This window comes from Pelecanus crispus, chromosome 3 (assembly GCF_030463565.1).
Source record: "Pelecanus crispus isolate bPelCri1 chromosome 3, bPelCri1.pri, whole genome shotgun sequence".
NCBI classification, from domain to species: domain Eukaryota; kingdom Metazoa; phylum Chordata; class Aves; order Pelecaniformes; family Pelecanidae; genus Pelecanus; species Pelecanus crispus.
In genome coordinates, this window is record NC_134645.1 from 13,839,830 (window position 1) to 13,866,598 (window position 26,769).

The window sequence follows — 26,769 nt, forward strand, 5'->3', positions numbered from 1 at the left end:
GGAGTTTAGCTAAAAGTTTCCAAAAGTGGGACTTTCTTCCAGCTGTGCAGGGTGGCAGGAGGACTACTGCCTACCAGAGGTTACCAGTGAGCAATACATTTTAATGCACTACAGCATTCCATCTCATCTGTTTTACTTTTTCACAGTGCAGGGGGGGCTGGAAAGACCTGGCTTTCAGGGGAAACGTCCACACTCTCCTGCAGTTTTACACTGTAACCAGAACAGCCTGCACTGATCCAACACATTACTCCAACTGATCTGGTACAGTCTCCTTGCCAGAGGACACTCTAAATCCAGTTCAGAACCCCTTGACTTTCACTTTCTTACTTGGAGGTTTCTATTCTTCCTGGGAGATTTGCCATTTTCCTGTTTCCCAGAGTGTACTGTAAGCCACCTTACTTTCAACAAGTAAGCTCTCTGCAAACAAAGGGGGACCCCCTCCCCCCCCAAATAAACCCAAACCCTGTCAATAGTACAACTACCAACTTGGTCTTCCAGAGATCAGAGCCATGTTTTGGGACAACAAATACATCAAGACACTGATGTTACTTGGTCTGTTCTCAGGCAGTAGCAGTGAGTCCTTATAGAAAGTCGTTTCATGTTACTGCGTGGTCACAAGCTTTACAATCATACCGATGATCCGAGATCCACGGGGACACATGCATAAATCCATGCTGGGATTCTTGATTTTATCCTGCAGCAGCTGGTCTAGTTCACAGCGCAGCTCTTTCACCAGCTCAGCCACCTAACACACATGGTAAAACACAGAAGGCTCTGTAAGGCTCATGAAATGCATCACCTGCATTCTTAAACACAAGCACGGCTCTGCAGCACTCCCAGGATTAGCCTTCCTTTTCCTTACCTGGTGAGAGGCAGCCACAAACCGTATCCATCCATCATCAAGAGAAATGACAAATTCTCCCTTCTGCAGCTGCATGTGAACCTGCCCGCCTCCAAGCAGGACCAGTGGGTACACTGACACCATACTGCAGTCTCGAATGAACACACGGCTGGTCTTGATTTTCTCATGATACACCAGGTAGGGGCTCTCAAAGTGCCTAGTCTGGAACACGTACACAACAGCCTCGTTAAAGTGCCACAGCTCTTCCTACCTGCTTGGGCAAATACAGGCCTGCCTGCCTCCTCCATGCAGGCCTCCCCTGCCTCTTCTACAGCTGCAAAGACCAGCAAATGTGCCTAAAACACACCTGCATGACTGACTCTCTCTGACCTGTAAGAGCTGCCAATAACTTTGCCAGTTACCCCTTGCTCCTTCCCGCTTTGCAGTGAGCATGTGAGAAATTGGCTAATTCATCCATGTGGCCCCAAGTTCTCCATTTCATGCTAAGGACATTTTCATGTGTGCATTTGTTACGCTCTTCCAAAGCAAGCGTGATGAACAGTTCAAAGCCTTTATAACCCAAATATGTGGTTAATGATTAAAACCCCCACTTTTTAAAAGCATTTTGAATTTATATCCTGGAAAAGCAATGCATCATCAAATATGGAGACAGACTTCATGAGACAAATATTACCATATACCACAGCAGAGAGATAGGAGCCCTTATCTAAGGATTAGCTATTAAGCTGGAAAGGAAAATAACTTCAGAGTTTGAGGACTCACAAAGAAACAAACCAGAGTATGTCCCTGAACGATTTACCAATAAACTATTGCAGCTGAAGAGACAAAGCCTGGGGAGGGGCAGTGAGGAGAAGTCATCTGCATGTATGAAGGTGCTGCGCATGTGCATGCAACCTCAATCAGTACCAAGGAGCAGCCAGGGGAGCACTGCAACTGCCAATATTTTTGCGTGCAGCTTTGCAGGCACAGCTAAAGAAAATATGAAGGGGGGTGGGTACTGCATCTGCTAATTCCACTCCAGAGGCTAGAGTTTAACTGTGTGCCCAAGAGGACGGTCTTAAATTTTATAAACAAAGAGCATGCTTTGCAGAAAAAAAAAGAATCCTGACCTGATAATTTACAGATGAAGGGTGAATGTGAACATAACCATCATTTCTGGTAACAAACTTCAGCTCTTCGGCTTTTGGTTGCATTTTGACTGCTCCTGTACTGGTCTTCTGGTATTTGCCCTCTGGCTTTTTCACCTGTATGGTAAGATAAAAAGTTATAAAAATCTGCTGTACCAGAAAACCTTTTTAACTTATGTTTTAATTTTATCAAAACCAGAAATTCTCAAGTAGTAACATGTCAAGTCGCTAGAGACAGATACTACATTCTGGGTGCTGTCTAACCCTGACTGTTCATTTGTAACCTCAGCCTTCTAAAAAGCTGTAATTTAAAGTAGCTTCTTAAGAACATTTGCTGCTGGCTTCTGTGTGACACTAAAATCAGCCTGTAAGAACGGCAGTGATCTCGAGCAATACAAACTGGAGCTCAGCTGCCTGGCTCTAACACTATAAGCAGTAAGCTTTGGCATCCTAAGCCAGGCTCAAGGCTGCCACATTCCACCCAGACTGAAAGCAGGCCATGTGGATATGCTAGACAGCAGAAAGGAAAATGAAAAAGCATTCTTTTACCTGGACAACATTGGGATACAGTGCAGCACACAACATAGCCGAGATCAGCTTAATGTTCTCTGCATTCGAATTTGCCTGTGAAGTTAATGCATGCATTAGGTAGTCTATAAAGGTAAAGCCCTGCTTCTGGAATTATTGAATTCCTGAAACTAGTTTCCTTTTATAGCTGCACTGCTATGCTTTATAGGGGAGAACCAGTTACTGCTCTTAACATCTCAGGCTAGACCTGGGCTGTGTTCCCCCCACTATCAATGGAGCAAACTGGCCACCAACTATCTTGATGCAGTTAGTGCTGAACCTAATTGTTCCCTAATATCTGGCTACAAAGTGGCTTGCCCCAGAGAGAAAGCAAGCACAAGTTGTCCCAATACACAGTGAGACTCTACGAAACGCGTATCACCTCATCATGCAGCCCTAGGAGATCTCTGGCTCCAGAGGTATTGCTTTCTGAAGATTGTCTGCAATGCTGAAATATTTCACTTCCTGTTCTGTAATGTAATTCTGTTCCCAAAATAAGGTTGGCACTAATCCCAACATTCAGGCTAGGTCATGAGTCAGACCCCTGCCTTTCCATCACTTGCTGACTTCTAACGTGTCAAGTCAGCAGTGTTTCACTGTCTCAAAGGAGCAGGTTTCAGCTCACTTCCACACCTAGGCCTGTTCTTCCTGGGCACTTAAGGCCTCATGCAATCGAGGCTAGTACCAGCACGCAAGATGTACAGGGAGGAAGAACAGAGCGGGTAGGAGGTGACTGTTGCCTGTGTGAGATTACAAAGCCAGGCTTGGCAAGAAGCCCACTGATCTAGACCCCACCTGGCACCCAGGTCAAATGAAAAACTGCAGCATCGTTTTGGAGCACTGAAAAGCTGTGAATTACCTCTTCTCCTGTGGCATCCAACACGCCATCACCTCCTTGGGACCACTTCTTCTCAATGTCCCTGGCTCTTAATCCCTCCTTCACAAACCCAATGTCAGAAAGCAGTTCTGTGAATTGCCGTTTCAGACTGGCAATTTCCTACAAACAAAGGGCTGTGATGGGTGCCATACAGAGCGAGGAGAGCGTTTACCAGTTGCTTATTTTCATCACCAGGACTCTGCCAGTGTCTCAGCCAGTCCCTGTGCAAGGCCACAAAAACTGACTTACCTGAAGAACTCTTCCTGACAGAAAGTTCTCCCTGCAGTAGTTGTAGCTTGCCTGAGAGCCCTCTTTGATACTTAAACGCCATCCCTAATTGAGAGGATGGGAGGAAACCTTTAATAAAATATTTCAGCTTGAATTTTCAACCACATCACAAACCTCTGAGGGAGGCTACTGAATTTTAGCTCACCTTATAGGCCTGCAGAAGAGCCAGGTAGTCGCTGTTTCCTACTGCAAACTCCAACTTCTTTTTGTTTGCTTCTTCCCTTTTATCCCATGGTGACACCTAGACAGGCAGTAACAGATTGTGTTCTTCCCCTCACAACTTAGACAAGCCATTGTGAGAGCTGCATGGCATGGTATCTTTGGTATTTTCACAGCAGCTCACAGGTCAGAATGCAAATTTTCTCCATGGATAACAGAAAATATGAGGCATTAAAAAATGCCTAGTCAACAGCAGAGCACCTAAGCCCATTCACTGCCCTATCTAACCACAAGAGATCCAAAGGTAAATTTGTGATTGACCAGCTCACAGAAAATATTTCATTTTGGGCAGACCCCTCTGCAGCTGCAGAATGCCATGAAAAACACCACCTGACAAATCTTACCAAGTTAATGGAGCTGAAGCTCAAATGAGAATGCCTATAATACAGAAGAGCATAGCAAGTCTAAAATCCACTTGGGTCTGAGAGCGAGAGAAGGCGATAGTAACTCAGGACATTCAAAAAGCTGCATGTAAGTTATTCTGTATCAGCATATAGAAACTTCTAGCACTTGAAGTCAAAATGCTGTAGAAAATGCCCAATAAGCATATGGGAAACAATATATAATTAAATAACTAGAACAATCTATTTCCAATTCTTTCACAACTATCCTCAATACAAACTATTTGCACTATTAATGATAGCAATCAAAACTTCAAGAAAATCTGACTTTTCATGCAAGTTCGTACACTGCAGTAGATTAACAACAGTAAGAGCGCCTGTAAGTACAGCAGCTGATTCAAAAAGCCAAAGTGAAAACAGAAACTGAGATCCAAACTGAACTCTGCATTCACAGCACAGACATGTCAACTTCTTCAATTATCACTGTTCCGTAATTACTTCTAACTGCTTCTTGTATTACCATTCATTTTCAATTTTTACACCAAATTTGGATAAAATGGACTGGCTGTACCTCTTAGTTCAAATTAAAACTAGTATCCACTCTGTTTCTACTGTTCACTCACAATATAAATAACATTCTTGTCACTGCTGCGTGGTTTTGGTCTTCTGCTTATAACTGGACTTTTTAAAGTCCAGTCCTACGTTAACAATGTAGGCTAAAAAGGAGAATTAAAATACTCAAGTGTAGTAAGCTGCAAGTTACAACAGCGTTTTGCTGCTGCATGAAAACATACCTCTTCCAAAGCAGGATACACGGTTAAGAATACTTACAAAAGGCGACTTAAAGGCCAGACTGGCTGCTATAGTTAGTGCAGGATCCAGGCAGCGGAAGATGGTGCCAAACAGCATTAGCTTGCCAATCCTGACATCAACAGGCAGAGAAGCCAAGTGATATCCCAGAGGGGTGAGCTTTTCATCTGGAGTTAATGCTCCCAAGTCTTGTAGTCGCAGCTTTGATGCTTGCAAAGACTCAGTTCTAGGGGGCTCAATTAGTCGTGATAAGACAGAATGAAGACTTTGTGCAGAAAACATCTCCAGAATCTTAATTCTTAAGGAGGGGAAAAAAATGTAAAAATAAAAAAGAAAGAAAGAAAGAAAGAAAAAAAAGCAGCTTAGTTCCATACACAGGACAAAACCCCAAGCTTTTTATAAAAACAAAACAAAAAAACAACAGAAAACATGCTTCTAAGAACATGCTCCCTAGAAGAGGGCCTGTAACATGTATTTCAAGTCAGGAAGCAATGTGAAATAATAGCTGGGGGGCAGTGTACCTCATCCAACCTCACAGTCTGTAAGAACAAGATTCCTATTTAGCACACTAGGGTTTAAAATAAAGTTTTTACAGTAAAAAAATAATTTGTGTTGTTTCATTTCCTTTTTGTACAAAGGGGTGCACAGTGTGCAGCAGGGATAGGAGGGCCTCTTCATTTAGTATTTGCATGATGGTGCTTGATCCAGGTTGTGGCTTTACTGCACTACGCTGCACAGAAACACTGCAGGAGTGTGTACAGAATAAAGGGACAGACATCTACCATGGATCTGGAGTACAGGAATGCAACTGTCTTCTCCAGTGATTATAGAGGGCTGAGAGATGTATCTTTTTCCTGGGATCCGATGAGAGCTAAGGAATGTGAAGAAGGACAGGGAGAATTGGTGGAGGGTGCGACTGGGGAGGGGTGTGTCTGAATGCAGAGGCAATGTGACAATAAGATCAAAGCAACCAAGTTGCTTGTTGCAAGTTTCTTGGTTTCACAATGTGAGAAAACACCGAGGAAACTAAACACCTTGGTAATGGCATTCCAGGTGCTCCCTGCAGTGGAGGAAGGACATTCTGCATGCTGGGTTTTTCAGGCAATACAGGAACAAGAGCTCACCTTAGACAAAGCTGCTCCAAGGGCACTCTTTGCATTTCTGGTAACTGCTGTTTTATAAGCTGATGGTTATAGTGATGGCTACTGAAAAGATGAAAGCAGACGCCTGAGGCTACACGGCCTGCTCGCCCTTTCCTTTGCAGAGCGTTGGCCTTGGACACAAACGTGTCTTCCAGACTTTCCATTCCTTTGCTTGGGTCATATCTACAGGAGAGCAAGAAACAGGCTTATATTCATGAGAGCAGAGTGAACAGGCTGGAGGTCAAGCAGGCAGATGCTGCCAACTTCTGTATGGACACAATTCCCACCCCTGCAGTTGGATCTGAATCTAGATTGGCTTCCTCCACCTTGCAGCAGCTTTCTGCAGATCAAGTTCCTTCAAGTTTTTCCCAGTTCTTTGGAAAGCTGAAGTATGCAGCTCAAGGCATAGAGCAGTTTCCCAGATCACAAAGCCCTGAGGAATGAATCCCAGTACCTTTTCTCTTTCATTTTTCCAGAATCAATCACATAGACCACGTCATCAATGGTGACAGATGTTTCTGCAATGTTTGTAGAGATGATGATTTTGATAACTCCTGCAGGAGGCCTGAGGAACACAGACTGCTGCTCTTCACTAGACAGTGAAGAATGAAGCGGATAAACAACACACCTGAAAGGACAATATGACAGCATGTTCAGTGCATCTCCAGCCTTTTCCCTCTTGGGAACAATCTGCCTGCATACACTTTTGCCTCACTAGTACTGGACACTACCCACAGCCATTCAAAGCAATATAAAACCAGCAAGCCTCTCTGCCATATCACCTTTAAGACGCAGAATCAAAGAATCATTTAGGTTGGAAAAGACCTTTAAGATCATCAAGTCCAACCATTAACACTGCCAAGTCCACCACTAAACCATGTGCCTAAGCATTATGTCTACACATCTTTTAAATACCTCCAGGGATGGTGACTCAACCACTTCCCTGGGCAGCTTGTTCCAGTGCTTGATAACCCTGCTGGTGAAGAAATTTTTTCTAATATTCAATCTAAAGCTCCCCTGGTGGAACTTGAGGCCGTTTCCTCTTGTCCTATCACTTGTTACTTGGGAGAAAAGACTGACACCCACCTCATTACAACCTCCTTTTAGGTAGTTGTAGACAGCAATAAGGTCTCCCCTCAGCCTCCTTTTCTCCAGACAAAACAACCCCAGTTCCCTCAGCTGCTTCTCATAAACCTTGTGCTCTAGACCCTTTACCAGCTTCATTGTCCTTCTTTGGATGCACTTCAGCACCTTAATGTCTGTCTTGTAGTGAGAGGCCCAAAACTGAACATTGTATTCGAGGTGTGGTCTTACCAATGCTGAGTACAAAGGGACAATCACTTCCCTAGATCTGCTGGCCACACTATTTCTGATATTTCTGTGTTCTAAGGGAAGATGGAGAAGTTTACAGAAGGGACAGGTCTCAGAACAGAATTGAGCAAAAATTCTGCCTCTTTCAAAGAGTCCTGAATCTGCCATTTATAATGCCAGACTGGAAGAAATCACTCCAGCTAACCTTGCCATGGACATCTGTGTAAAAACTGTTTAGTCAAGGAGATCCAATTACATCTCCATGTAACAATCTAAGGCCAAATGCAACCACAACTGGATGTGTCTCAGCAAATATTCTGAAACAGAACAAGGGCCGAGGTGAAGTTTTCAACAGCCCACTGGATCACGCAGAACACAAAATAAAGAACACTCATCACTAGGGTCTCCAAGAACTTCAACAACTAACCTTCCTGAGGAGAAAAAACAGAAAGAGCAAACCATTAACACAGTAGAAAAGGAACTACCCTGATTGGAGTCAAGACCTTCATACCACAAGCTGTCTCACACATTTAATAACCTTTATTTAACCCTGGATAAAGGCAGGCTTTGTGCAGGAAGCTACTCTTTATTTATGGGTAAAGACCGATAGTTTTGGAGCTTTTCTGCCTTACCTCTTGCTGTGCCTGTTATTAAAAAGAGCATTAGACTGGAGCTGCTCATAAAGCATCTTGATTTCTGCTAGACCAGGCAAAAATATCAACACAGCACCTATATACGCAGATTTAGAAAAAAAAAAAAAAAAAAATCACTCAATAGAAAGGACAGCATGGTATTTTATCAATGTGCAGAAAGCCCAAGTCAAAACTCCAGCTCTGTTTTGCAATTATTGTACAAAAAACACAGGCTGCAACAGTCCCTCACCAAAGACTTTCCAAAGCAGACAATTCTCTCACCTTCCCCATCCCATGTATATTAGGGGCTTTGTTACTCAGCTAGAACTCTTTTTTTTTTTTCCAAAAATAGTAACTACAGAAACTCTGCATGCAAAACATTAGCTTTGTGCTGTATATAAGCACACAGCCTCCATGAATCTACTTTTGTTTGCCTCTTATGGACAATGAAATTACCTGGGGGGTATGAATGCCTGCCAGCAACTATCCACTCCAGCAAGGCTTCAATTAATTCCAGATTAACTTTGTCCAAGTCCATGACAGACATTGTTTTCAACACTGTCTTGTTAACCCCTGGGGAAAAAGAAAACACACAGTAAGTCACCTCTTGTAAAACATCTGCTGGATGCATTGAACCAGTGTGGCTGCACAAACAACCACACCTTGGTTTAAACAGCATCTGGCTTAGACCAGACAGAGGTAGCTCCGTAAGTGACTCCATGCATCACATTCCCCCTTCCATGCTTTCCTCTGCTTCAGCTCTTCCCTTCTTTTCTCATGCATTACTGGGGCTCGTACCTGCCCTATGCACAGCTTAGACCAGGATTAATCTACTAGCAGAACGACATGTGCATATACTAGTGGTAAGAGGAGCTGAAAGCTTTCATATGGCCACTTACAGACACCTCCAGAACTGCCTCCTCAAGCCCTCTCTTCTCCATTACAATGTTTCTTACACCAATTCAAAAAGACACCCAGATTCCATTACTCTTCTGAGGTGGTAACTGTCTAGCAGGAATCGGCAGCTTTTAAGCAATGGCTTTCACTCAGTACCACTGTGGAGCTCACCATAAGGGTGTGCAGGGAGGAACTCTTCAGGACTAAGCACAAAGAGGATTTTGATGGTGACAGAGTTGGAAATTCATGGAAAGGTCTGCCTCAGTTGTTAAACCATTCACAGAGTGACTGAATTTCTCAAGGAAGGCTTGTCATGCTGAAATGACCTCCCTGAAGCAGATAGATACATGCTGTGTTTTAAGTAAAGCTGCTCCAGCAAGAACAGATACAGAGAAGAAAGTGGAATTAACAAGGCATCTGAAAAGGGATGGAAACAGACAGTAACTGAAAACTGCCCATTTTCAGATGCTAAGAACTGTTTTCAGCCAAGATGTTTGTTCTAGTTTAAGAGAAGAATGGGTTCTCTTTTTTTTTTTTTTTAAGCTGGCAGGAGGTTTCTGATCTCATCTAGAAGTAGTGACCTGCTTAACAAGTACAAAACTCTGAATTATATACATGTATTCAACATACAATATTATATTCTAACATACCGTGTTGGCTGGCAAATGTTATATGCCAATTCATTAGATTTAAAAAGGAGCTCACCTTTATATCGTGTAAGGAGCTGCTTCAGAGTTAATTTTTGGTCTGGGTCTGAATCTCTGACAACTGTGTCAGTGCTTTCCAGAATGCCAGCACGTCTCAGGTCCTCCTCTACTTCTTCAAATGCAGTTCTTTTGTGTCTTCCATCCTGTTTGTTTTCTTGCTTTGTCTTGCGCCTGTAGGGACTACTGTCCTCTAAAACGTACCTGAACAGCAGAACATTTAGTGGTGCGGAAAGCCTAACATTTTCCTTCTAATAATCAGCTACAGAGATAGGGTATCCAAAGTATTTATATATAAATCTCAGGAACTTTGTATAAGTGGGTTGCAAAACCATAGGCAGTATGTATCAAGGTCAAGGTGTCCTTCCATACTGGGATGTTAGTCTTTTAAAAGCTGTGATGTGAAAGACTAGGACTGCAAACTTGATCTCGACAGCTAAGTGGGCAGCTCAGAGCAACAATCTGCAAGTAATTTCAATAGCTGATCAATTTACTATCTGGAATATCTGAGCTGCTGTAACTCTCCAGTAACTACAAATGGTAACAGGAACCTGGTACCTGAGCTGCAAGGTAGGGCTTACAAAAAGGAATTGTTTGGTATCCTGCATTTTTCACCATCAGTGCTGAAATCTACCTTCAGATTTCTTTTGCTTGCCAATGTCTAGCCACCACCGAAACAAGTAAAGCACAAGCACTGACAAACTCTTCATGGCAAATCTCACCTTTTCTTGAGTACTTATGTGGTATCTAATGCAGAAAGGCTTGTTTTGGCATGATATCCTAGACCCCGCTGCAGTATAAGAAGTATGGTTTAAAGTCAGTGCTTTAGTAGAACTCCAAGACTGCAGGTGATGTGGGAGATTTGAGAGGATTTAATTTTTAAATCTATGCACAGAACTACTGCAGTCGCAAGGTCAATAGTTGAACCTCAAAGGCCAAATACATCTTGGAATGTTTGGCAATTTCATACCTTGTCATTGCAATCACATCTTCCAGAAAAAACTGATCCACAGGAAATGTTCGACCTAAAAGGAAACATGAGAATAAACCTACATGCCACACAACACACAGGAAAGAGGAAAAAGACAGAAGATGGTTATAATTTCACACAGGTTATTATGTCATACACTGGCTTCATATCTCTCATCTATACTGCACTCTTCAACACAGTTTCTGTCTAGGACAAACAGTGGATGTTTTCCAAGCATGGTTTGGTAAGAGGCACTTACACAGTCAGAGAAGGGCTGGTACACTTACGGGAAGATACCCATGAGGCTATGTGTTTCTGTCATGCTCCATGTAATAACTTAGAAATTTAAAAGGCACATTTGGCTAAATATGTATGCATGCAGCTGGATCCTCTCACTGCTTCTTTTTCACAATGATAGAGTCTTCAGCGGTGGTGAAACTAGCTCAGGGAACCATGTCATGCATGACATGTCATTTTTGTCTTTTGGGGAAAGAAATTCTGCTGGTATAGAGATAGCATAAAAAAGGCTCCGTTTCAAAGTCTTCTCTCTCCTAAATCTCATTGGTCTTTCCTCCTAAGCCCTTGGAATCATAGTTCTTGTATAAATCCTCATCTTGCCACTTTGCAAATTAGCGCCTTGCACTTGAATTGAGAAACACTTCACAAGCAGAAATACTGAAAACAATCTCCTAAAACAATTAATATGACAAGATAATAAAAATTAATTGGTTTCACCTGGTATATTAATAATTGGACAGGAGTGAAAGTATTGAGAAAAAAGCTCTGCATTCAAGGTGGCACTCATTAGTATAACGCGCAGGTCTGGCCTCTGAACCATTATATCCTTCAAAACCAGCAGCAAGAAGTCACTGAAGAAAACAAACAAAAAGACATTTGGATTTTTTCAGTGTTAACTTTCAGAATCTCTTTTTTTCTCCCCATTCTGTCCACCTTCCTGGTATTTTCAATAGCACAGCGATACCATCACAGAAGCATTAGCTTCTCAGAATGGCTGGAGGCTAATAATGCAGTAAATTAATGGAAGGCAATCTGATTATTTTTTGTACTAGAGTGTCAGGATTACTTGGCAAATTCATTTAAGCAATAAAAAGCTATACCTACCTTATAAATTAATTAAATTAATGACACCACAAGAACATTAGATAACAAATTAACTCAAAGTAACATATGAGTCCTTTTTGCTCCTCTTCCTCACTGGAAGAGTTATTCAAACTTACCCACTCCTCCCTGCTCACTGTATTTTTCCCTACGTATTTATAGCTTTTGTGGCATGCCTAGAAGACTGGCTTGAAGTGATTTGAGATGAGAAGGAAGAAGAATCCTTGAGAGACACAAGCCCTTTTATAAGGCTAAAATATAATCTGAGCTGTAAAATAATGGGTCACAGTCAAAGCCTCCTGGAAACTCACTGCATTGCAGCGTTTCACAAGGAAAACATCAAAGAAAAGGATCCTTGCAACTTAGTTTACAGAGATACTAACAGATATTATCTTTTGCCTAGCATCAGCAGGTAAGTGGGGTAAAACTGCAGGAGGCTGAAGCAGGATAGGATGAGACTGTCTAGTAAAATCTATAGACTGGAAGAAAACATGAGCACTTTTCCCTTGCAGGTGCTCTGCTGAAGCCTGCATCAGGAGAAATAATTCCCAAAGGGCATGTGAAGAATTAGGGTATTTTCTAAAAGCTGAAACAAGGGAAGAATAAGAAACAGACAACTGTGGTTAAAAAGTTACTTAACCTTCCAGCCCCATCCAAAACCTCTTTTTAACGTGACATGTGATGGCAGATTGGAGGCATAGAAATTTGAGAGAGACATGCTTTCTTTGCAAGCTGCTGCAACACAACTTGCTGCTGCCCAAAGACAAGAACCTAAAACCAGACTCTTTTCACCATCCCATGTTACTGCCACAGGATGAACAAGTCTGACAAGTTACTTGCACCTTAGTCACCTTTATCCTTCTGACTATGTTTCTGCATTTTGCTTATGGGTAAGAGATTATTTACCTTTCTTCTGTTCTTTCGTGAACTTCATCAACAATAACATGTGTGATTCCCTGCAAAGTCAGATCTCCTTCCAGCCTTCTCAACAGCACACCAGTAGTGCAGTACAACAGTCTGGTAGCTGAGGACTTGAACAGTAAGACAAAGCATTCAGTTGACTTTGTGCAACTTAACATAGCGCAAAGAGAATACACATTGCTGTAAAGCATTCAGTTTCAGCTGAGTGCCAGGTTTGACAGAAAGGGAACAAGCAATCCCTGCTGGAGATAGGCTGAACGATTTTTCTTTCTTGATTAAAACTTAAGAGCATCTGCTTCTTACCAAGGAGCATTGCTAGCTATAAGGGATAAACAAAAAATCTGATCTTCTTTTCCTGTGGAAGTTGCTTTCTGATAAACAACTCAGATCTCTGTCCCTAGAAAGATTTAGTCAATCTTGTTTTTAACATAGTTCTTGGAAAAAGCAATCAGTTTGAATTCAAACTCCCCCTTCTGGCTGACTGAAGCTGTACCCTTCAATCTCCACTTCGGAGACAAATGGAAATGAAGACAAGTGGAAATGAAGTCAGTAGCCTTCCAGAGGACAGAAATATTACTCATACTCTCAGACCCCTTCACCTGTCTCAACAGAAAGCAAAACAACAATACGAGACATAGTACTGCACTCTCAATTCTGTAAAGTGGACTCTGCAACTTGAGCTGAAATAAAATATAGAATATATTTCATAATATAATATAAAAAATAGGTGATACAGATTTGTTTATCTCACTATATGGCAGATGTAGGACAGAGATTCTGTATGCTAGAGAAGTACTAAGCACATTTTAATAGAACTAAACAAAAAACAACACGCAAAGCATATATACCTTTACACTTTCTAGACGGATCTGATATCCAACAGTGAGTCCAATCCTTTCTGTTCTTTCTTTGGCTACACGTTCAGCCACAGAAATGGCAGAGATCCTGCGAGGCTGAGTGCAGATGATGTTTGCAACTCTGCTTGGAGATCCTTGCAATGAAGCATCCAAAATAAACTGAGGAATCTGAGTGGTTTTCCCACATCTGCATAACAAAATCAGGATAAAAAAAAAAAAAAACAAAACCAGAAACCCACCACCTTCCATCCATGTAAATTAAGATGACTGCATTCCACTTGAAATTTGCTTTGTTTCATTAGTGTCATCATTCACATGAAGTTCACCTAGGACTGCTGTCACTGGTCACAGATGGATCACATCCCTAACCTTTTCAGAACATGGATACATATTTCACATTCTTCTGTGTGTACTTGGATACATAAAGTCCATATGTGCAATCACACTCTTACCCTGTCATGCCGCTCACAACAAGAACTTGGTGGCTCTTCAGCAAATCAAGAATGGTTTCTCTCTCTTGCCATGCAGGGAGCTTCTGTCTTTCGTACAACATGGACTGGAAGTGCCTAGAAGACTGATGCACAAAACCAGACAGCATGGCAATAAGAACGCCACTGGAGTGTAACAGAAACATTTGAAACAGCAGCCTACGGCTTAAATATTTATGTCTCTAAAGTAAGCATAAGAACATATTCTGTTCTGTACATTATACCTTTTTCAGCCGAAATTGTGAGCAGATTTTAACATTTTCGTTATACAGAGACTTTGCCTGCACATCATACTTTTTGGAAGGCTTTTTCTTGAGGTTCACATAACTCTCATTCTCCACAACAACTTGTTCAGGCCCATCTTCCTCCTCCTCTTCTGCCACCTCCTCTTCTTCCTGAGGCTCTGCCACTGTCAAGGCTTGAGACAGAGAATATACAGTTAGGTATTCTTGTTACTAAGGAACAGGCCTCATCAGCACTGCAGAAAAGAGACACATGTTCCAGGAGCATTCTCAACAAAGAACCTTGTTAGACTGGAGCTGAGGGTCTGCAGGACTGTTTTTGACATACATTTAGTTCAACACTACCAGCAAATCTCCCCTCACCCCATGAAACAAGCCACCACTTCTCCAGCTCCAACCCACTTGTCAGTAGCCCTGCACCAGCTGTGCTCTGCAACAGCATGGTCTGGGTGGCCATATGGTGAACCAGACTGGTAACTGGTTTGCCTTCCTGAACATTTTTCATGTGTCTCTGCTCCTCTCTCCAATTCACCACATGACCACTTCTATGGAGCACAAGACTGTGATGGCAGCACCAGCTTAAATTAATTAAAACTACATTAAGTGTTAAGTCACTGCCAAGTACTTTTAAACGAAGGCTGAAACTGGACCAGGTACCTTGGTGCCTACTGCCTATCAACTGAAGTGGGATTTGCTCAGACAGTAAGCCAGCCCTTGAAAGTTTTAAGGCTACATTTATCTAAACAAGGTATTTTATAACATACGGAAGATTATTTGGAATCTCTGATTTCAATTTCTGGAACAAAGCTGTCTTTCTGTGGAATTGTTAAAAAAATTGAATAATTTGTTTTACTATAACAAAAAAATAGGCTGTCGCTATTTATGTGCTCTAAAACATGATGCAGTTGTTCTTGAAAACTCTCTTGAAGAAAGTTTGCCTTAGACAAGACAGTTTTGGAATTGAGAGCTTGAAGGTCATCTACGCCACGGAGTTGCTGTCACCCTGCCGTAAGTGACACAGTCCCAATTTTCCCCTTGTGAAATCAACCTAGTTGCACTTGGATGCAAAAAAAAAAGGGATAACCTTGAACAACATTCTAGAACCACTTGCAACATTTACTTAGCCTTAAATCCACCTTTACAAAATTAATTTTGAGGAGGGGTTGGTGATGTTTTTAAAAAAAAAGATGTTTCTAAATTGATGAGTAGCAGATGCACCAAAGCTTGCAAACAACCTTCCCTGTACCCTTCCAAGCACACTTCTCTGGTCAATTTTAGTGAGCTCACACCACATCTCTCACTGGCTTTTTATTGATTGTGTGGGAATAGGCATCGTTCACTTTGCCAACCCAAACTCATTAGCTCTCTGCTCCTTTAACTCAGTTCTTGCCAGCAGAAAACCTCTCTGCTGCAGCTTTATTATGGAAAGGACTTCCTGAGGCACAGACAGATTATGGATCTGGCTCACCACATGACCGTAACCTCCAGAAATAGATTTGGAACAGATGCCTGAATTGGGCTCTCTGCCTTCTCTCTCTCTCTCTCTTTTTTTTTTTTAAATCTTCTTTTTGTCTGTTCTTAGCCCAGAAACGGTAGAGGAAGATTTGGTGTACCTTCGGACATTTGATTAGAACCAGATGTACTCTCAGTCTGTAGCTTTACCGAAGGTGTTGCCAGCAGGGACATAGGAGGAGCACTATACTTATGGTGAGTATTTTTAAGTAACTCGCTTATTTCAGATTCATCTTCTAAGCAAGTCACTAAGGTGTACACCACTGGTTCATTAGACTCTGCAGCTATCAAGGCCTTTCCAAAGAGGAATTCAGCAATGTATAAACGACAAGCAAGAGGTAGATTTTCGTCGGTGGAGTAAAATGCCACAAGGGGTGCCTGGAGTGGATACTTGTTTTCTTCAGGAAATCTTACTTCAAGTTCATATACAGGACCATCACTGTTGGGTCTGAGATGAGCATCATCTATAGAGTTCCTGGCTTGTTTTAGTAGGTGGTTTGGAGGGAATTCATGTCCAAATCTGCATTTTGAACCAAACCTGCAGCCTCCTTGGAGATAAAATTTACATATTTCCTTTGAAGTCTGGTTTGCTGTGTCCCTAGTACAACCACCCTTTTGTTTAGATTTGCTGAGCCTGTTTGCTAGGTACTCCAATTCCAAACTAAAAGTCCAAACACGGTTTCGAATTCTTTCTACAAATTTTTCTCCATAAATTGACTGGAGGGCAAAAGCCTCTTCTTGTCTCTGTTCTAAACATTCTTCTTGACTGGCTTCAGCAGCTGTTGCAGAAACCTGCATCTTCTCTCCATATCTTTCCGTAAAGCACTGCAATAGCAAATACTCCAATGACGCCCCAATATTACCATTGCAGGATCTCAGTACTCTCCTACAACGCTCACTGTCAAAACCATACCTGCAACAAAACAGAAACATGGCAACGAGTGGCAGAGACTTGTATGAAGCAAAATAACCATGGATCTGCTTGATTAGGCTTACAGTAAGGAAGCATGTGTGGCATTATTACTACTATTGGGGGAAAAAAACCCACATTTATTTATAACCCATATTTATACTATTTTAAATGACAGCAGCAAGCAGTAATTTGGTGTCTGTGAATGCTAGTCTGTTGTTTATAAGGTGACCAATTAGTTTATGTGGCAACTATCTCACACTTCAGAATGTAGCACATAATAGTTACACGATTAGATTTCCCAGTTGAACTATATAAATTAAACTCTTCAGAAAAAGCTGAGTCCTCTCACATATAAAACACTCTTAAACAAAGCAAAAATAGTCAATAAATGCTCATATCTGAGCAAAATGAAGAACACTTAAAAGGTTTTGAAACATTACCTACCTGGAAGAAACATACATATAACAGCAATGCTCCCTGAGCTTTCCCAATATCTGTTTCATTGACTTGGAGAAAGAACTGAAAACTTCACTGAGGCTGGAGTGAATTATTTTCATAAACCTATTTTTTTTAAATTCATGTAGTTGAGGATTACATTTGTAGGAGATACAAACTCATCAGTTCTGCACATAGAACTTCCCTGGAGGCAAGAGGAAGTCCAAGCACTGAGGGCTTACAGTATAGAGACCAGTGATTTACCTCTTCAGGATACATATTATTTACTGAAAAGCATCACCTGGAGAGTTTGTGCACAGCAAACGAAGACACTTCACTTTCCACAATTCTGTGCTCAGCTGGTTCAGCAGATGACCTTGGTATTATGTCAGAAACTTCCTGATCTGTTGACCAGCACTGTTCATCATCAAGGTAATCAGGTTTGTCATCGTCTTCACCAGAACCAGCTACTCTGATAAAAAGAGTTATTGAATTAAAATGAAAGAAAATTATATTGTCGTGTAGACACAAAACTCTGCCTCTGCAGTTTTAAATCCTCCATTTAAGTAGAGGATTGTGCTACCCCTTTCCCAGAGTTAATACTGTAGAAGAACAAAGCAGACTCAAAACCACAGGATTTGAGATCAAATTAAAAGTTAAGGGAAAAAAGAATACTGTTTTCATTTCTAACAGTGTGTCTGTTAAAGTGTGCTCATCTAGAAGAGCTAGAAGTAGTGCTTCCATTTAAACTAACTCTAATTCAGGAGCCAGCTCCTGCCCTTGAAGCTCTTGAAGAAGTTCTTTCACTCTTCTCTGATTCTCCGATGTCATGTGTATGGTCTGCAGAGGCATTCTCACTTCAGGTCTCTGTTTCATTTGCCCTCCTCTTCTGGCAGGGGCATTTGATCTAAAAATTAATATAGAACATAACAATGACTTATTTGCCTGGCTCAAATGATCTTGACTGAATTGGGATGTGTTAGGACCCAACCCTGTAATTCAAAACAGGAAAACCAAAGCAACACAAGTCCATCACCTACGGATTATTCAGTTGGATTCATTCTGACATGACCAGGATGTGTGTGTCTATATCTGCGCACACACACACATACACATATGTATTTTATCCATGTCAAATCCAAAGTGATTTAATAAACACTTTGCTAGGTAAAGCTGTTCTCAGACTATAGTACAACCACGTATTTCTAAGCTAGATTGGTCAGAATACATTCAGGATACTAAATTAATTCTAAATTGCTTATTTTCCATGGCCCAGCTTCTGCTTTGTAATATAAAAAAATGAATATCCTGTATTTATTAGTGTTTTCCTGAAATTACTTTATGACCAAAGAAGAAAATCAGAGGTTCTAATCTTTTTTTTAAAAAAACCCTTGACTAGCTATAAAATGTTAAAAATGTTAATCAAAAAAGACATGTAAAAACTGCTTCATAATGAAACAGCTTCATCACCCCTTTGCTCTTCTGTATATTCAAAGATGTCCAAAAACCAGCACCAAAGTATCCAAAACATCTCTATGCCAAATGCCCCCACATTAACAGAAAGACCTGTATTCCAGACTTGGTTCCTCGAAGAGACAAAAATCATCTCCATCATCCCAAATTTTGGTTGAACATTTCCTATTTCCACCAAGTTGAGACTTGTTTGAATGGCTACTGCTGCCTCCTCCTCTTCCTCTGCCTCCTCTCCCTCTTCCTCCTCCTCTGTTGGGCTTTCCTCTTTTCCTCCCTCCTGAACTCATGTTCTCTTGCTGAGGAAAGGGAAAAAAATAGCCCTTAGTTATGAAGATGATTTAGCACATTGCCAATGTTCGGGCACACGTTACGTTATTTGTTTTCCATGTGACAAGAGAAGATACCCTCTCAAACTGCAGTTAATTATCTGTATGTTCGTGTATTTGTAAGCACCTGAAGCAAAGCACATTCTTCTAGAACACTGTTAAACAAGTGCTGTGGGTTTAGAAAATAAAAGTAACATTCCTCACAGCTGTTCAGCCAAAAACTGCAGGATCTCTGGCAAAAGGATGAGCCCACCAGCAGTGCTGCCTAGCCTGGGAGCTCCAGTTCTGCCACTCTGATGGAATTTTCTTGGACACAGAAGCCCAAAGGACAAATATTCAGGGGAACCTTCACAGGAGAAAGCAGCCTGTGCCCTACCACTTTTCAACTCAGGAGTTTGCAGGGCTGACAGTAAAAGGTCAAAGGGGAGCTGAAGCCAAAGATACAGTTTGTTTCCACATTAACCTGCTCCTGATCAGGAGGAGGAGGAGCTGCCCAGATGGCTGAGCACTCTGTGGAGCCTGGGCAGGGGAGTGATAGGGACCTGTATTGGAAAACAGAAGGCCTCCTCTCCTTCCTACAGCTCTGACACAACAAGCCTGTTAGTATTAAGCAGTTGCTGTCAGTGACAGAATGGCCCAGCATCATGCTCCTGCAAATAGAAAGCTACTGCAGGGACAGGTGAGCAGCTGTGGATAGTCTGGCAGGAGCTTATTACCTGGATCTCTGCACTGGCACCTCCAGAGCCAGGACAAGAACTGACGTGACCACGCATGAGTAACGGCCCAAATGAGGGCTTGGAGAGCGGCAACAGTTTGGGGCTTGGGAAGAAGCAAACTCCCCTTTTTTTGTGGCAGTTCTCCCCACTGGAGCTCCACCAGGACTGGACAGGATTTAACAGACAAGCTGACCCCGCTCAGAGCAGCCTGGCATAAGTGGGCTGAGCACGGCAGCCGAACATAGACACTTTCAGCCGTCCCCGAGGACGCTGTCACACAAGGTCTCAGTCTCCTTCCTCTCATCATGCAGCACGGAGCCCCTGGCACAGAACAGCTCTGCTCCCCTGGGTCGCTTCCCTCCCGACTCCTCCAGCACACCTCCTAGAGGTGTCCGGTCACCAGCACCCCACACCCGGGGATCCCCAAACCTCCTCTCCTGGCCCTGCCCCTCCCTCACCGCTAGGTCCCCGTCCTTTCTTCCCGCCCATGTTCCCAGGACCCCATCCCCTGCCCACCCTCCTCCCCTCAGCCTCCCTCACGGGTCCCCCGCTCACGCCCTTCCTCTCCGCCCCCGCTCTCCGCGGCGCCATCACGCCCTTCTGGGGCCTCCACCGCCCCCCTCCACACCCCCAGGGACGCCCGTGCCCCCCCCCGCCCCACCTCTCTGCTCCGCACCGGCCCGGCGCAGCGTCCCCTGACCCGGAAGCGCCCGTCTTCCCCTTCCGGGCCGCCGGCCTCCCTAGCAACCACGGACACTTCCGCCTGGCAACCATGGACGGTAACACTTTCGCCCCCGAGCCGCCCTGCTCCCTTCACACAGTGCCCCGCGGACGGGACTGAGGGCTCCCCTATAAGAATCGCACACTCAAGCAGCACACTGATAATTATGTGCGATTTCAAGCTGCTGTGTATTTGAATATGTATTTGTGTATATATATTTTAATTTCAGCCAACAGTTGTAACAGTGACACTGGGTGTTTCTCAACAGATGGTGAGGTTTTTAAAGCGCCTTTCATATTCCCAAATAAAGACAAGTATGGTAAGAAAATCTTGGTAGGTGCTAATTCCTTTTGCAAAACGGAGTGTATGGGGTTAAAACAGAAGAAATCTATACCAGTTTCAGGGTGAGGGTTTGCGGTGGTTTGACCTTGGCTGGATGCCAAGTGCCCACAAAAGCCGCTCTATCACTCCCCTTCTCAACTGGACAAGGGAGAGAAAATATAACGAAAAGCTCGTGGGTCGAGATAAGGACAGGGAGATCACTCAGCAATTACCATCACAGGCAAAACAGGCTTGACTTGGGGAAAATCACTTTAATTTATTACCAATCAAAACTGAGTAGGAGAGGAGTGAGAACACGTGTAGGGTAATGACAAATAAAACCAAATCTTAAAACACCTTCCCCCCCACCTCTCCCTTCCTGTGCTCAACTTCACTCCCGATTTTCTCTACCTCCTCCCCCCAAGCAGCGCAGAGGGACAGGGAATGCGGGTTGTGGTCAGTTCATCACATGTCTCTGCTGCTCCTTCCTCCTCAGGGGAGGACTCCTCACACTCTTCCCCTGCTCCAGCATGGGGTCCCTCCCACGGGAGACAGTCCTCCATGAACTTCTCCAATGTGGGTCCTTCCCACGGGCTACAGTTCTTCACAAACTGCTCCAGCATAGGTCCCTTCCATGGGGTGCAGTCCTTCAGGAGCAGATGGCTCCGGCATGGGTCCCCCACGGGGTCACAAGTTCTGCCAGCAAACCTGCTCCAGCCTGGGCTCCTCTCTCTCCATGGGTCCACAAGTCCCGCCAGGAGCCTGCTCCAGCGCGGGCTTCCCACAGGGTCACAGCCTCCGTCAGGGCACATCCACCAGCTCTGGTGGGGGGTCTGCCATGGGTTGCAGGTGGATATCTGCTCCACCATGGACCTCCATGGGCTGCAGGGGGACAGCCTGCCTCACCATGGTCTTCACCAGGGGCTGCAGGGGAGTATCTGCTCTGGTGCCTGGAGCACCTCCTCCCCCTCCTTTTTCACTGACTTTGGTGTCTGCAGAGTTGTTCCTCTCACATATTCTCACTCTGCGCTCCAGCTGCAGTTTGTGTCCCAGTGGTGGGGTTTTTTTTCCTTTCTTAAATATGTTATCAGAGAGGTGCTACCACAGTTGCTGATGGGCTCAGCCTTGGCTGGCAGCAGGTCCATCTTGGAGCCAGCTGGCATTGGCTCTATTGGACATAGGGGAAGCTTCTAGCACCTTCTCACAGAAGCCGCCCCTATAGCCACCCTGCTACCAAAACCTTGCCACGCAAACCCAGGACAGGGTTACATAAGTGACAAGTGACCCTGAAGCTGCGCAGCTGAGGTGGGGAGGCCCCTCTGGAGATTCCCAGTCCCCTGCACACACAGGGGACCCCACAATGGCTGCCCTGGACCGTATCCCATCGGGTCTTGAATATCTCCATGGATGGAGACTCCACAGCTCCTCCAGGCAACCAGTACCAGGTTGGAGTCTAAAGCAAAAAATTTTACCAGCAAAAATGGACTGTTACTCAAGTAACACACTGCTTTGGCTGTGTAAGAACCCCCCCCCAGACACACAGATGCTGCTGTGGGGGGTGCTTCCTCAGGGTGCTCCTGCAGACGGCCACAGCCACCGCCCTCATGGTCCACTGGGGGGTCTGCCCCACGCCAGCTCCCCACCACCCCCACAGTGGGGCTCAGCGGTGGTGGAAGAACAGGTAACAGGACTGCTGCTGGCTCGCACTCTGTGCGTGCCACCCAAAGGTGCCCGCTCCAGCAGGGCTTGTGTGCTCCAAGGGCCCATCTGTGGGAGCCCATCTCTGTCCACAGGAGATGGAGAGTCAGCTCAGGGAGAAATGGCTCTGTGCAACAGAAGAAATGCATTGCATGATCTCATAGGTTTTTGCCTCTCAGATGCTCTCTGTCTTGAAGTGAAAATACCTGTCTTCCACCACTCTCATTTTCTAGAGGAGGAGTGCAAAAGGACACCTGAGGGTGTACTTGAGAGGAACGGTCATGGAGTCCACACTGGCACCAACGGAACTATATATGTCGGCAGCTGGAAAAATGACAAGGTAATTTTAAGCATTCCTTCATTTTAAACTTTCTCTGGGTTCAGAATGGAGTGTGTCTCACTATATCCACCCTTAAAAAGACATAGAAAGGAAAGTCATAACCTGAGAGGGTTATGCCGCAGGCTCTTCTTCCACCTGTGAATCTTGTCACAGCCCAGTCTGAAGACTTGAGACCTTTGGGGTCTTCAGATGTCCTGCTGCCTCCCAAGGCTCCTGCAAACAAACCGGCCATTGCTGGCACACAGGCCCTGGTGAAACACTCAGGCAGTGTGGTGCTGGTGGTGCCCAGCACAGCACAGCCACCGTGAAAGCCCTGCATGAATGAGCTGTGCACACATAGTAAGGTAGGCATGGTCCTCCTGCATGTGTATATACATCACACACACATCCCACAATGAAGGAGGGGAGCTCTGGCCATTGACCGATACACCACTGTTTGGCTGCCCTTGGTTACTGAGTCCCCCAGGAATGAATTAGTAAGTGTAGGAAAATTGCTTATTTTGTGAATGCTGGAGAGGAGACAGTCCTTGAAATGAGACAAATAAGGGTCTGCAGTTAGGAAACAGCACCTTGTGGCTTTATTAGATCTAGTCTGGCCTTTTTTTCAGTCTCTTACAAAAATATTGGTGCAATAAGAAGAATTAAGATTATGGCACAGAAGTGCTTTACAGCACAGATTTAAATCCCCAGGCGTGGCTTAGTGGCCTAGGCTGAACAAATTAAAGACTTGCTCTGCCTTCATCCACAGAAACAAATTCTGGAAAATTTAGTTAACCGCTCAGGCTGTCAGTGTAGATGGGTTATTTGCAGGGCTGGGGACAACAGTTTCGTGCTCCATAGATTGTTAAGATCCTGTAAGACTACCATCAGAGGAGGGGTTTATTGGACACTGTGGCTGGCCAAAAATTTCTAAGCTCTTACCTAAAATCCTTGTAGAAGCAGGAACCTGTCTAAATCTCAAAGAATAGTCACTTTCCTCTCCATTATCATATCTGAATATGATAGTAGACTCAAAGGCAGCAATCTGAAAGGATATTGTAATGAAAGGAATAATAATGTAAGCATAAACATTAACCATTTTCTTTATCCTTCATCTCTCATTAAATGCAGATGAATGGTACTGGAAGGCTAGAACCTTCTGGGACAGTTTATGAAGGTGAGTTCAAAGACAACATGTTTCATGGGTCTGGAACCTACACATTTCCAAATGGAGCAAAGTACATTGGACCATTCAAGGAAAACAAGTATGTTTGAAGTGGAAGAGTCGTGTAGTCTTTTCTATTAGTTTTGATTTCATAAGCTGTAAAGTCCAAATAAAATTCACCCAGCATGGGAGTAGGTTTCTTTTGCTACCGGTAAAACTTGCACTGGATATCTGAGATTGCTGATCCCAGTTGTATCCTTTTCATGAAATCAGTCAAAAGTCTGTGATTCATTCCGAGTCAGAAGTTTTCAAGATGGTTATTCTACCCACCCACTTTTTGTTTCCAGGTTTCTGGGCTCAGGCAGAGTTCAGAGAAATAGAACAGTTCAGACCCCTTTCAGAGCTGTTGTTTCAAGCTGTCTGCCTACAGATACATGCAGAAATACAGTGCTGATTTGTGCTGATAGTTTGCAAAGTTTGTGTTTACTTTTTTTTTGAGGTAAAGTACAAATTTCCAAGAGAAATTTCAGGGAAAATGTGGAGGTTTAGTTTCATCACTCAGAAGAAAATATTTTAGTGCCACTCATATAAATATCAGCTGAAGTAATTTCTTTTAAATAAGGGTGTGTGTTTTGAATTGCTAAGATACCGTCTTTTCCTAAAACAAGAAGCTGATACCCACTTCATAATCCACAAAGCAAATTTAATGAGAAAATTAACTGTAAAAAAATGACATGAGAACATTCACGTTTATTCTCCTTAAAAGACTTCTCTGTCAAATTTGCTAGGTTTGATTTAGGTTTAATTTTTCTTTAAGTACCTCCCCAGTCCAGTATCTGAAATAAATCTAAAATGTATGTTTGTTAATATGTGGTCTTTCGTCAGAAAAAAGGCTCTGTCTTCTTGCACTGCTGACCAAAAATGATAGTCCTACAATAGTACTAGAATGATGACCAATTCTGTTTTCAAATGAGCAGACACTAAATGAAGCATGTGTTACAGAATGTACCTGGATACAAAATGGGAACCTGTGTGACGAACTCAAATGTTTGGGGAAAAATTAAAGACATTTATTTCAATGCTTTAGAACAGATGGAGTTAAGTTACGCCTGTATTACAGAGGCATGTTAAAATCTGCTAGAGCTTCTGTCTTTTGCTGTCATATTACATGACAGACATGAATTCTGCATGAAGTCTAAACCTGTGAGTACTCATCACTTCAGCGAGGGCATTCAGCAGTAGATCATATATGTAGCTTTTTCTCTCAAAAATCTTACGGTGATGCCTCTACTCTCTTGTGAAAATATAGCCCATTGCAAAGGGGCCAGCACAGTACTTGTCACTAGCAGCTGACCTGTAGAGAAAACCAGCTGGTTCTGATTCAAACTTGTGATTTCAACTAACTAAAATGCTGATGTAGATACACCCTTGGCAGCAGAGATCCAATCTTTGCCAGCCACTGCCGTTTTCACCAGGGAATTAAGACTTCTCCTTTTTCACACTGGTTTGTGACTGTTAACACGCGCCACTCCCTGACAGTCCAATGCAGGCTATTTTGCCAAGTTTCAGGATTGCTAGTTTTCACCTACTCACACAAGATAGGTGCCAGTTCACCAGATCACTGCGGCTTTCATGAGAGAATATAAATAGGTAGCACCATAGCAACTTTCTGTGACTGCTAGGTGGCTTCATTTTTTAAGGGAAACAAATCTCCAGTAATTTATTTTAAAAGTTATTTTCCCCTCATTAGCAAGGGATGTTGATGCATAGACATTTCTTCTTTATAGCAATTTTCAGATATAATTATAATCTTGATCACAGCTGTCAAAGATCAGCAGAAATATGTGATTTATGAGGACAGAATTCACATAGCAGTTACTTTTTTTTTCCCCGCAGGAGGCTGTAAATCCTCGCACTTTGTCATAACAGCATGTAGCAGGATGGGGAAAGGGTAAGAGAGGATGGATTTTTACAGCAAGAAGATCACACAGTAACTGGCTGCATACACTTACGCACCTTTAAGATGCCCCTAATGAAAGTCAGGATAAACTTCATAGGACTTAATCCCTGGTAACTTCAAATCATGACTGGGACTATGAAGTTTTTCCTGTACAGGCTACATGCTGGGATGATGTTAATATAAAGACAGTTTTGCAAAGAAAGGAATACATTCCTTGGCTGTCTAACCTGTGTGCTTTGTAGGTCAAAACTTTTACAGGCTACAATGTGGGTGAAAGTTAAGGCAAGTACTGACACTACACTGGGAAGGTTCTCTGATTCCTGGCAATTTGCTTGTCTGGGTAGTGCACACATCGCCATGCTGCCACAAACTGATTGCATTCTCAACAGGCTGGACTTATGTCTTTACAGGATGGAAGGTGAAGGAGACTTTATAGATGAAAGTGGAGTGGCACATTTCATGGCTCGGCAGCAATGGGACTGAAGCAGAATTTGAAAATATAGCTCTTTGGCACAGACAGTAGCACAGGTTAAAGGCAGCTCTCTGATTGCATTCTGGGCTCAACAGCTGTGACCACTTTTCAACAGGCATTGATTTCTTCATGTAAAAACAACCCCTGAGGATGCATGTCAATAGTAAATAAAATTATTTCTCTTTTCAGACTGATCAGCTGAAGTCTTCTAAGTGAAAATCTTAAAGAAATGAAGTTGGATAGGGTGAATTTATAAGTGGAGCAGTTGATGACTAGAATTTTTATTTTTTTATTTTAACTTGCCCTAGGAATGTCTTTCTCCCTGAGTTTCAAAAAAGCCTGTCATCAACAAATGAAGCCTAAT

The 26,769-nt window shown here is 43.2% G+C and overlaps 2 protein-coding genes across 2 annotated transcripts; one reads left to right on the top strand and one right to left on the bottom strand.

Annotated features, from left to right (window-relative positions):
- Window positions 1–601: 601 nt before the first annotated feature.
- On the bottom strand, window positions 602–18,994 carry DHX57 (DExH-box helicase 57). The gene is made up of 23 exons (XM_009482206.2): window positions 18,801–18,994; window positions 17,989–18,141; window positions 17,536–17,706; window positions 15,988–16,799; window positions 14,357–14,550; window positions 14,097–14,218; window positions 13,636–13,831; window positions 12,773–12,897; window positions 11,483–11,616; window positions 10,748–10,802; window positions 9,779–9,981; window positions 8,633–8,749; window positions 8,177–8,273; window positions 6,688–6,861; window positions 6,216–6,416; window positions 5,113–5,389; window positions 3,867–3,962; window positions 3,683–3,766; window positions 3,416–3,553; window positions 2,539–2,613; window positions 1,972–2,106; window positions 863–1,063; window positions 602–745 (listed from the first exon to the last, which is right to left on the bottom strand). The coding sequence occupies exons 1-23, from the start codon at window positions 18,992–18,994 to the stop codon at window positions 602–604; spliced, it is 4,098 nt and encodes a 1,365-aa protein (XP_009480481.2).
- Window positions 18,995–20,521: 1,527 nt separating this feature from the next.
- On the top strand, window positions 20,522–26,436 carry MORN2 (MORN repeat containing 2). The gene is given in 6 exon segments (XM_009487995.2): window positions 20,522–20,528; window positions 20,739–20,789; window positions 22,723–22,829; window positions 23,940–24,073; window positions 26,344–26,372; window positions 26,375–26,436. Coding segments are annotated over 6 exon segments (390 nt in total).
- Window positions 26,437–26,769: the final 333 nt, after the last annotated feature.

What these genes read in the sequence shown, in the direction of transcription:
- DHX57 (XM_009482206.2), bottom strand. Translation starts at nt 18,994, where the DNA reads ATGAGTTCAGGAGGGAGGAAAAGAGGAAAGCCCAACAGAGGAGGAGGA. An exon ending in GCTGTGCACAAACTCTCCAG is followed by an intron (nt 16,800 to 17,535) that starts GTGATGCTTTTC and finishes GTTTTGTTGCAG; the next exon opens with GTATGGTTTTGACAGTGAGC. An exon ending in TGTATCCCAATGTTGTCCAG is followed by an intron (nt 2,107 to 2,538) that starts GTAAAAGAATGC and finishes CTTACCATACAG; the next exon opens with GTGAAAAAGCCAGAGGGCAA.